Here is a 12,152-nt window from a genome sequence, read left to right as displayed (position 1 = left end):
GACTATTTTTACAAAATTGTAGGATTTTATAGGACTATATATGCTATTTAACAGGGTTGCCACAGTTTTTCTCATTCAAATTCCCTGACTTTTCCAGGTTTTCCCTGACTATCTCCGGAGATTTTCCCTGACTTATTTTGTGGTTAAATTTTGTATTTATTTACCCTAAATTTTAGTAAAGGTTTCCTATTTGCAACCGAAATTAAATTCCCTGACATTTCCCTGATATTTAGACTAATTTTTGAAATTCCCTGACTTTTCCCCGATTTTTAGACCCATATTGAAATTCCCTGACTTTTCCAGGAATTCCAGGTTTTCCAGGTACCGTGGCAACCCGGTTTAATTAACTAACTTTATGCATTTAAAAACAAATCTACATTAGAGAAATAAGTCTGATTTTCACTTAAAACTATTTAACCATTTTATCACAAAAATATACTAGTAGCTAATCATGTTAACAATAACAAAAGTATAGACTAGAATATTCTAGACTTGGTATAGGAATTTATCCTATAGCTAAATCTAGCAATTTAACTGAGTGGCTGGATTTGAAATTGGCAAAATATCAAAATTATAGGATTTTATAGGACTTTTGAGGGATTTTGCTAAAAATATAGGATGTTATAGGACATTTTTTAAAATATAGGATTTTATAGGAATTATAGGACCTCCGGGGGCCCTGGTTCCGACAAGAAAAAGGGTGTTTCGCTCTTGTTGAAGAAACTTCTTTTAATTAAGAAGTCCAAGCTTCTCCCTTACCGGAAGGGCGTGGTTTTTTCCCGGGAATCATTCTCTGTTAATAACCCGAATACACTTTTCGGTCACACCTTAGTTAAAACATAAATATATAAAATATCTTCCAGATGAGTATCCGCTAATGATATTTGCCCAAAGCCATCATTCTTCGTAGAAATATGATTAGGGACGCGGGAAGGGAGTTTTTGATGGTCATGTCCATAATGTGTAGGAAACAGAAGTCTTTCACCTTAGGAGTCGTTAATAAAGAGGCTTTTGAGAGTGCCTTAATGCGTCGAAGGTAGCTTTTCGAGAAAGCGCTTTTCAAGAGCGAGAGAAAGTTCCCGGGAAACTTTTTCGGCTGACTGGCGAAATTACGCTTCTTTTTTTTTACTTTTTTAGTACTAGAGTGCCAAAAGTTGAAATGTAAACTACTGCAGTTGGAATAGGCGTTGCGCCGCAGCCGAATCAAATTTTAACGCCAATCATTTCAATTTTCGCGGAAAAAATTAAAATTGTATCTAGTTACAACAGGGTTCGTACAAAATTTCCAGGGTTAAATTCCCTGACATTTCCAGGTTTTCCCTGAACAAATTGCCAAATTTTCACTGACCATTTTTGTAGAATAAATTAACTGTTTGAAGTCAAAATCTCAAAAAAAATTTCTTTCAAAAATTTGCTTGCCTGATTTTTTGGGGTCCTTTTAAAATTCCCTTACTTTTTGGAACCATTTTCAAATTCCTTGACTTTTCTGACATTTTGGAATTATTTTCAAATTCCCAATTTTTCCTGACCATTTGGAAACCTTTTAAAATTCCCTGACTGTTCCCTGACATTTGGAAACATTTTCAAATTCCCTGACTTTTCCCTGACATTTTGGAAACATTTTCAAATTCCCTGACTTTTCCAGGTATTCCAGGTCGTGTACGAACCCTGTACAATAAGTTAATGTTACAATTTTACCTAGTTACAATAAGTTAATGTTACAATTTTACCTAGTTACAATAAGTTAATGTTACAATTTTACCTAGTTACAATAAGTTAATGTTACAATTTTACCTAGTTACGATAAGTTAATGTTACAATTTTACCTAGTTACGATAAGTTAATGTTACAATTTTACCTAGTTACGATAAGTTAATGTTACAATTTTACCTAGTTACGATAAGTTAATGTTACAATTTTACCTAGTTACGATAAGTTAATGTTACAATTTTACCTAGTTACGATAAGTTAATGTTACAATTTTACCTAGTTACGATAAGTTAATGTTACAATTTTACCTAGTTACGATAAGTTAATGTTACAATTTTACCTAGTTACGATAAGTTAATGTTACAATTTTATCTAGTAGATTTTTGATAAGTGCGGAAAATATATTTAATTAGATTTTTGTTAAGCGCGAAAAATATATTTAAGTAGATTTTTGTTAGGCGCGAAAAATATATCAAATTGAAAAATGTCAAATGATATTTGGTAAATGTGAAAAATGTATACAACGACATTGGATAAATGTCAAATACGTGAAATTACCTGGTTGATATTAGGGAAATATTAACACAATGAACCTAGAGCAGCTCACCAAGCGATCTGTGATAGATCTTGGAAAATATTAAAAAACACAAGTAATAATCAGCTATAAGCTAATTACCGAGACATCACCATAGGCCAAAGTCATCTAGCTTTAGTTTCAATGCCTTTAAATCAGGTAGCCGGGTTACAGCGCGTAGGAGGCTGGTGGCAAGCCGTCCACGCAACTCTCGCGCGTGAACATGAAACGATTGGAAATACTCAGTGTGTCTCCCGGGACGCGCTTGTTTCTCCCAGTCTCGTGTTCTGGAAGGGAGCTCGAATCTGCTGATCCGCGAGAAAAACTTCCTTAGAGAGGGAGGCTTCTGTGTTTTAAGGGTTAAGTAGATTCTCCACCTCTACATCATTCTGCCTATATAAGCTTTCCACACTAGGCACCCTTTCGCTCTAGCCACCCCCCACCCAAAAAAAGGGTTTCTAGATATTCAGAAAAAGCCCCCAAACGCTCTACGTACGGTTCCATATGGGAGCCCGGTTTGCTCTTTGACTCGCTTCGGCTCGACGCTGAAGCAGTTTGCGAACGGAAAAGGCTTCTAAGACGAGGTTTCACTATATTTTGATTTTCGCGTGTTGGTTCGGTGCTAGAAGGACGCTGCGTTTGAAATTATGAAAAGCTGTTTCACTCAATCCGAAAATAACAGATTAAACCGAACTACGCTTTACCTTTTTCGCGTATTTACGCAAACGAATTTCATTTCAGAACACTTATTTTTGTTAAATATATTAAAAATAATATTTATTGATTTTTAATCAATAACTTTGAAATTTTAGATACTTTGCTTGTATTATTATAACCTGTAACAGGATTGCCGCAATATTTCAGATAAATTCCCTGCCCATTTTAAGGCCTAAAATTAAACTTTTTTAAATTGTACTTTACGTATTGCCTTACATTTTGTTGTAAATGCTAGTTTCTAGGTTTTGATTTGATTGGAACTTTGAAATTACGTTTAAATATGACCAGAACGTTTAAAGGGAATATAACCTCAGGCACCAACGTTTGCAGCTCTGGCCGCTCTTGCCTCCGGCTTTGAAAATGTTTGGCGCCACTGTACAGGGAAATTTAAAAAATTGAAGGGGTCTAACACAAATATTGCTTTGAGGGTTATATTCCCTTTAAGAAACGTCATAATAATAATAAATTACAAATAATTTTCATAACATTTAAGATCATTATAAATTAAATGACTTTTTACCAGTGAAAACCTTTATCTTCGTTAAATTTAAATTACTACTTGTTATTTGAAAATATTTTGAATAATAATTGTTACCAACTGTTTTGGTAAAAATCCCTCCATTTAATTAAATTATAGGTACATTAAACGTGATTTGAAAGCACCGTTATATATTTGAATCACTGACTGTACTTCAAGAATAATGTATGGTTTACAGAAACCCAAAACGCGCTTTGTACAGTAGAGTATTAATTAAGCGAAAAATATGATAACACGCGATAAACCCGTAGCATAAGATGGTTCAATATACACTCGAATTATCCAAACACGCAATTATTGGTAACACGCATTCACGCCTTCATTACATTCCCTCGCAACGTCTGCTGCCATCTACATTGCGAAACCGCTACTAGAAAACTACGCGTCGCTTTTCAAAGAGAATACACTACGCGCGATTTCTCAGAATGTTGGCACCACCGTAAAACAGCCCGATAAAAGCGAAGATATATACAGAGAGGCAGTCTTTACCCCACCACTCCGGCTTGATTCGGGCTGACTAGCGACCCTGGTTTATATATCTATGAGGTATGAAGAAAAGAGAAGGCAGTTTCATTACGTAAACAGCTCTTTAGATTTTTTACAGGGTGAAACACGCGGAGATAAGAAAATCATTTCATAAGAGCCAAATTGTAGTGGCTACGAGCTGATCGCGCCCCGATCCGAAGTATTAAACGTCGCAGATTTCACTCGCTCTTCCCCATGGCCAGTACTGTCCGCTAACAATCGACATTAGGCCAAATAACTCCAAGGAGAGGACGAAAATTAAAAGTACTTAGAGAGATAAAAATATTCAGCGTGATGTTAGCAATTTTCAATAAATATTTTTAAAGCTTCTAGATAAATATTAATAGTTTCATGGCTATTTTGTTGAAAAGGTAGGAGAAGGGTTGGACAAACGCTACGGAAATGATGTAACGAGAAAAGGTACCTTTTATAGAGAGATCGAAATTATATAGCCTATAAATTTTTACGTTAATCGGAGTGTGTTTAAACAGTCGTCGTGGTGATTCAAAGTTTAATGTCGCGTAAACGTCAGATTGAAAGTTCATAAAACGGTCCTATTTAATGGCGCATTCGAAGTACGCGAGTTTTGTCACGCAACTGTTGCCTACAAATTTATAGCGCGAGAAAAGTTAGGTTGGGTAGCTTTCGTCTTTGAAATTTATCGGTCAAAACAGATTTTAATTTTCCAACTTTGAGAAAATACAAATCGACCAATGAAAAACTATTTTATACACACGCCATTAGAGGTTGATTTTAAATACCCCGAGTCTTTACCAGATGGCGCCAATAGTCTGAAACGTAAAATTATCTGAAAATATGAAATCTCTTCGCGTTTCTTTCCCAGAGTTGATTTCTTGTTCATAGTTTTCACGCAAAACATGACTTAAGCTATTGTTATAAATCCATTATTGCCAAAAAGTTAAATTGGCGCCATCTGGTGTGAACCAAAATCATTAAAATCGCAATTCTAATGGCTCGCTATAAATGTTAATTTCCTTGTAAACAATTTGTGAATCAGTTAATTGAGTAAACTTACGCGATTTCTCAGACGCAGTGTAAATGGAAATTATACAATTAAAAATTTGCATGACCGTCTGCGCAACAAAGATTTAATAAAGTTACATTTTACCTCGTCTCCCTGTTACAATTAAAGCAAATCCATCTTAGTCGCGTTAAATATTTTGACCCGATTGTATCAACTTATCTTGAATGTAACACGCATACGGCCAAGGGCTCGATTTACATTATAAAATAAAGTATTTAAAATAATAAAATAAAATTTAGGGCGCGCGTAATTACTAACCCCCTTTCTACAAGGCGAATGATCGATTACGAAGTAATTGAATCCATTTTGCAACCCACGTTGAGATGAGATGATTCCATCCTGTACGACGGGAAACAGACAGAAGGTATAATACTCGGAATGAATGAGAGACAATTGACGTAACAACGGCTTCAAAATAAACCTCAGAGGGACGAGGCTACACCTCGAAAAATAAACTATCCCCGGTGGAAAAAAACCAACGTGGTTCATAAGCCAAAATCAGATTATATAAATATCTTGAAAACAATTAGGATAGAACCAGAGCGCAAGACGAAGTCGCCAGTTATGTACCGAAGCTAATTGTTTTATCTCCCAAGTCTTTCTACTCAGATAACTGGCCAGCTGGATCTTTTCCACCACAAATTACTAAATTAGAGGGTAAAGAAGGCAAATACCAACGAAACGATATGCTTAGATAAAAATAAATAACTTTTATACCCAAGTTTGCTATAGTCAGCAATTTTTTTAATCTTAGTATCTCGGTTCAGAAATCACACTGCATTTTTTCATTAATACAATGTACGAAACCGTAAAAACGCAGATTTAGTTACTTTTCACAGGGTTGCCACAAAATTTTCAGATTCAAATTCCCTAACTATTCCCTGACTTTTTAAGGCCATTTTTTTTATATTTTACTTTTATCGAAAGTTAAAATTTAAATGTACTTATATCTCAGTAAAAAGATTATTGCAATGTTGAAAAAATTAGCCAAACTTTCAAGGAAATAAATGATAATCAGAGAATTTTTCATAGATCTAGAGTAATAATACCTTCAAAAAGCGTGAAGAGAAAATCGAATTCCCTGACCTTTTACTAATTTTACAAATTCCCCGACTTTATAGGCAATTTTAAAATTTCCTGTTTTCCCTGACGTGTGACGACCCCGTTTCATTCTTTAAAAAAAAAAATTGTATTGCTAGAAAAATATGCCCATTGGACTATCAATACACCACTGTAGCTACCAGTTTTGGTTTTTTTATGAAAATGAAATCAATTCTTTCATTATTTGATTCCAGTCTAATTGAAGTATACAAGGCTTCTATCGGTTATATCATCTAAAATTAAATTAAGTCTTAATAGAATTTAATTACAATTTAATATTTTAGTTTTCTAATTTTTTATTTGTATTGGAACAGTTTAAATATTATTTTTACCATTTCATTAATTCCTCTATTTAAATACATTGCGATTTAAACCAATTATTTTTTAAATAACTAAACCCACCACAACCCTAGTTAGGAGAACAATTAGAATTTAGACGTAGTTTTATCGCGTTTATTTTAGTGGGACCATCTAAAGCTGAATATGAAATAGTTCGATTTAAAGGAAAAGTCCAGGTTCGGTAAAACTTGGGTCTATTTGAAAGATCATGTCGAAATATACTGAAAAATATCAGTCCTAAAATTGTATCTTTTTTTAATGACGATAAATTAATTTTTAAACGACTGAAATCTACCCGCCAAGCGAGCTGCCATTTTCCAAGTTTTACCCAACCTGGACTTTTCCTTTAAGTATTTGGACATCAGTGTTGGACAAGGCTATAATAGCCAATCGGCGTTCCTTTAAGTTTCCCAGGCTCGTAAGAAGGTCAAATATTAATAAGTCCAGTGGAAAGGCAGTTTTGGAAACAAGGCATTAGCCCCGCCGAATAAAAAAATATGAATTACAAAATTGCCATAAATCATAAAACCAAAAAATAGAACGAAGTATTTATAAACAACACGTAGCCAAAAAAAAACCCAACCTGTAAGAAAAAAATATGATTGCCGAAAATGACCCGAGCTCGGGTGTAAATGATAACGACCAGTGCGGGGGACAAAAACTACGCTATAATTGACCTGAATATAAGGACCAGAGCCTGTTTCGTACACAAGTGTTGATGCAATTTCAAAGATCGTGGCGCTTCGATAACGAAAAAAGCTTCGAAAATATAACAGAGCCGCTATAAAGCGTGATTATCACTCACGGAAATTGTAATTAAGGGGAAGTGGACCCCCTCCCCCCACTTCTGCGCGAGGTACCAGACACCCTTCACCACCCCCCCCCCCCCCTTTTGTGTACAAAAACATTCAAGGGGGGGGAGGACAACGGACAAAGGGAGGTTGGGCAAATTTTATCTGTAAAAATATTCGGTGTATTTCCGCCAACCGACAGAAAAGAGAAAAAGCATTTCTGGGTCATTTTTCCAAAACGATCTCAACGCCTTAAATGATTGCGGAATTTCGTGAACCCGGATTTATGCAAATTACCTCAAGACGACATGATTTATCAAATGTTTGGGACACATTTATTATTTAATTCAACGAATTAAGAAAGCGTCAATTTAAACGCGTAATAATCGTATCATAAGTAACGTAAACGTAAGTATGACACTGCCTATTCTTTCGGAGCTAATAGTTTTTTCATGATAATATGTTTCACCAATAACCTAAATTTAAACTCGTATTAATCGTATCATAAGTAACGTAAACGTAAGTATGACACTGCCTATTCTTTCGGCGCTAATAGTTTTTTCATGATAATATGTTTCACCAATAACATAAATTTAAACGCGTATTAATCGTATCATATTATTGAAACTGAACATAAAATTGACTCCTCTTCGTTTCTCAAGGTAATTATTTGCTAATTTGAGTACTAAACGCGTATTATTTTAATATTTATCGCCAGGACAATAGCCTGGCAGATATGAGCAACAAACACAGCACCCCACACAAGGAGAACGCAACCCGTCAAAAATCGTGGATTTTCTTGTGTACATTTTTCATTGGCTAGACGCTTTAGCCTGCTGCCGTCGGAAGGGGAAAATTCGGAAATTGTCTCCCCCCCCCCCGCCCGTAAAACGTTCAGCGTAAAGGCTCGTGACGCTCGTCCAATGAAATTCGTACACAACCCTTCGTTAGCAGGGTTGCCACAAAATTTTCAGATTCAAATTCCCTGTTTTCCCTGACCATCTTAAGAGATTTTCCCTGACTTATTAAAGCCAAAATTTTTCTTTTATATTTTACTTTTATCAGAAGTTAATAAATTTGATGGAATTATATTTCAGTAAAAAGGTTATTGCAATGTTGAAAAAATTAGCCAAAAATTCATGGAAATAAATGATAATCGTGGAATTTGTCATAGATCTAGAGTTAAAGTACCTTCAAAAAGTGCCAAGATAAAATTGAATTCCCTGACTTTTCCCTGAATTTTTACCAATTCTTAAAATTCCCTGACTTTTCCCTGAATTTTTACCAATTCTTAAAATTCACTGACATTTCCCTGACTTTATAGGCCCATTTTTAAATTCCCTGACTTTTCCCTGATTTCCCTGTTTTCCCTGGCGTGACAACCCTGGTTAGCGTGTTTAAAGGCTAGCAGCGTTCTCCTTGTGTTTGTTGCTCCTAGCTGGCAGTCATTTTGCCAACGAAGATTGTAGGCTGTGACGAATTTCCTCTTCCGAAACTTCCGATTACGTAATCACTCTTGGCGACAGACTATCATTAACCGAAATCAGCCAGTGTCATACTTCTTTTATTAAACTAATTATAGTATATAACATAACCATATTCTTTTAATGTCAATTTTCTTAGCGAACCTTTTTTCGACACTGACACTCTCGCCTAGCTCCAAATAGGACTTGCGACCGAACCGAGCATTATCATCCTTGATAGTAGTATAGTTCGCCATATGTAGACACTAGAGGCTCTGTGCTATGCCTCGATTGCCCAATAACTCTGAAAATCAGTTCGACGATAATATTTTATAACTGTCATACTTATAGATATTACGTAACTTACGGCTATAGCGTAATAAAACGGGGGTAACGTTTTCGTTTTAAAAACAACGAAAAACAGATATGATAAGGTCAAGGCCCCCACTCAAATCTTCAATTTTTTTAAAAGAAAAATAGGATTATTTTTCTAAAATTATAGGACTTAATAGGACTATTTTTACAAAATTATAGGATTTTATAGGACTATATATGCTTTTTAATTTACTAAATTTATGCATTTAAAAACAAAATCTATATTTAGAGAAATAAATCTTTGATTTTCACTTAAAAAATAGAAACTATTTAATAATTTTATCACAAAATATACTATTAGCTAACCGTGTTAACAATAACAAAAGTATAGACTAGAATAACTTGGTATAGTAATTTATTCTATAGCTAAATCTAGAAATTTAACTAAGTGGCTGGATTAGAAATGGGAAAATATCAAAATTATAGGATTTTATAGGAATTTTGGGGGATTTTGCTAAAAATATAGGATGTGATAGGACATTTTAGAAAATATAGGATTTTATAGGAATTATAGGACCTCTGGGGGCCCTGTAAGGTATGTTTTTTCTAAAATATCCGAAGTATTTTCGTCACCGCTAGAATCTAGATTATCCGCCCAGTCCTACAACCATTTAAACCCATAAAGAAATAAAACAACTCCCCCCCCCCCCCCATCTAATAGAATGCACTCTCTTTATTCAATGCCAATGAAAAAGCGCTTCCAATCAATATAATCGGAATTACGAATTTTAATCCGCAATGCAATATTAAGGGAAACATGGAAACGGTCATGTTTTACTTCTCCCAAGCCAAGGCCTACAACTACTTCGAACAAGCACCCAGTGGGGGGGGGGGGGAGCCGACGGGAAACCCAAATAGGGGGAAGGAAACTATCGATTCGCTTCCCCTTCCTGTCTAAACAGGCGGGGGTAGAGCGCCCATACCAGATAAACATTTTCAAATACAAAAATCGACCCCGGGGGTCGTCCAACCCCCTTATTAAAATTAAATTACAAAGGACGGAAACGGAGACTAGATTCGATCTCGACGAAAAGATTAAAATAAATTGCTGCGCATACAAAATTGACCGATTTTCAATCGGATTTAAGCAAAAAAAAATTAAATGATGTTGATTACCATTTAAAACGTACGTCTAAAGTTGAGATACGTAACACAAAATTGGACATAACGCATTCGCGATGCCATTAGGTTTTGCCACGCCGGGTGCCAAACAGGAAAAGCTGGCGATGACGAGTGAAACCTCACCCCCCCTCCCGCTAGCGGTAATTGTTTTTCAGACGGCGAAATTCTGCGATTGAAAGATTTGTACGTATGGAGAAAAGCAGATTAGGATGTCAATAGTTAAATTGGCAGTAATAACGGTAATACGATACGTATAAGATGTTTAAAAAAAATTAAGCGCTACGGCAGCGTTCCGAAACACGGGAAAACGACTTTTGAATCGCTATAAAACGCGTAGGTGTGTACTCCCAAGGGATAATATAGTCGCTTTTTACGAGTAATGTCGCAATTTTCGTCAGTTCCCTGATTACGGCAAACCGCTTACGAAGATGCTACAGTTTACAATATTTTTGCGTTTTTTATACATAGTAAACTTTGAATATTAATTTAATTTCTAATGGAGAAGTCATCATTATAAAATATTTCAAAATTATAAGATTTAACCTTGAACTGTTCGATTCGGAGGTGATATTTTTTTTAAGCAATTTGCATAATCTAGACCGAGGGTTAATCGGGTTGAACGTGTTGAGGTTTTAAGGGGAGTCAGAGACGTACAATGTTCAACGACGATTATTACGTGGAAGTACCTTTACGCGTAGATAACTAAATAGGGGAATGTCGATAGGGAAATATTTGGTTTAATCTTGGGGATGAGGGAGGGCATTTTCCCCCTCAATTGCCGTAACATCGAGATATTTGGGAGAGGGGCTGCGGGATCGAGGGACATCGCGCGGCTTCCAAGGTCGAGCCCCTGCCGCGCTAGCGCTTCGCGTCCGCCGCAGACCTCGAACGAAAACACGTTTAACGACGAAATAATCTTCCTAGTCCATTAAATGCTTAATAAAACTAGCTTTTACGAGGCAACCAAGAGGGGTGCAGCCGAGAACCGGGGAAACCCGCGTCGCTTGATGGGGGCTCGGCGAGTAAATCGCCGATCGCCGAAAATAAAACCCGGAGACGGATGGGTCGGCGCAAAATTACTTAAAATAAAACCTAGAAATCGTGGTACTCACGTCGTCCCATTTGACGAATTTGTTGCCGTCCTGAAGACTCTTGATGACCGTCAACGGTTTCAACTGAACAACGTGTACTCCGGACTTAGCACCAGCCATATTCCATAGATCTCTCCCCAAAATCCGTCAAAGTTCCAAGAGTCCAGTAAGGTGTCGAACGCGGCGGGTAGACTTTCGGGTCTCGCGAGCGCTATTAAAGGCTTAACGTTTTGGTCGTGTCCGTGAATATCGTGACTGCCAATGTTCCTATCTTCCACATTGTTTTAGCGTAAACGAACGCAAAATGTCCTTCCAAATCTCTCCATCGTGACCGTCGAATTCTCGTTTAAGCGCGGGGTAAAGAGTAGAGGGGAACTCCGCGCTGAGCGCACACTGCGAAAGCCAGGCTTAGTCGTTCGATTACCGCGAATAGAACAGAGGCCCGCGGTACGAATGCAGCGCCGCGCTCGTTCTTAGACGGCTACGACGAGAAACATCATTCAGGAAGTGGAAGGAAGGAGGGAGGGGGGGCCGAATCAAAATCTGCCCTACGAACATCGCGTCCTCCCCCCCACCCTCTCGAGTCCCCGCTTTTCATCCTCGAATCCCATCTTATCAGGTAGGAATGGCGGGAGGGTTGCAATTTTTTAGGAAAAAAGGGGATGGATGAAATGTTACCGGCGTACGAAACTCTCACCGCCAGATGTCGCCAAAGATCAGCGCGTCGAAATATAAACCCTCCCTTTAAAACATAAGCTTCA

The 12,152-nt window shown here is 36.8% G+C and overlaps 1 protein-coding gene across 5 annotated transcripts in view; it reads right to left on the bottom strand.

Moving 5' to 3' along the window:
• Plc21C (Phospholipase C at 21C) overlaps nucleotides 1-11,841 on the bottom strand; it is a 160,085-nt gene extending 148,244 nt beyond the window's left edge. For 4 of the 5 annotated variants that reach the window (XM_090154355.1, XM_090154356.1, XM_090154357.1 and 1 more), the window contains exon 1: nucleotides 11,413-11,840. In XM_090154355.1, the coding sequence (XP_090010481.1) occupies nucleotides 11,413-11,511 (99 nt within the window). In that variant the 5' untranslated portion in view covers nucleotides 11,512-11,840. Of the gene's footprint in view, nucleotides 1-11,412 lie in introns of all 5 variants that reach the window. The other variant, XM_090154359.1, reaches the window with a different exon arrangement.
• Between the last annotated feature and the right edge of the window lie 311 nt (nucleotides 11,842-12,152).

Source organism: Leiobunum rupestre, chromosome 7, assembly GCF_980474605.1.
Source record: "Leiobunum rupestre chromosome 7, qqLeiRupe1.1.hap1, whole genome shotgun sequence".
Classification (NCBI taxonomy): domain Eukaryota; kingdom Metazoa; phylum Arthropoda; class Arachnida; order Opiliones; family Sclerosomatidae; genus Leiobunum; species Leiobunum rupestre.
This window is presented reverse-complemented; position numbering and strand designations above follow the sequence as displayed.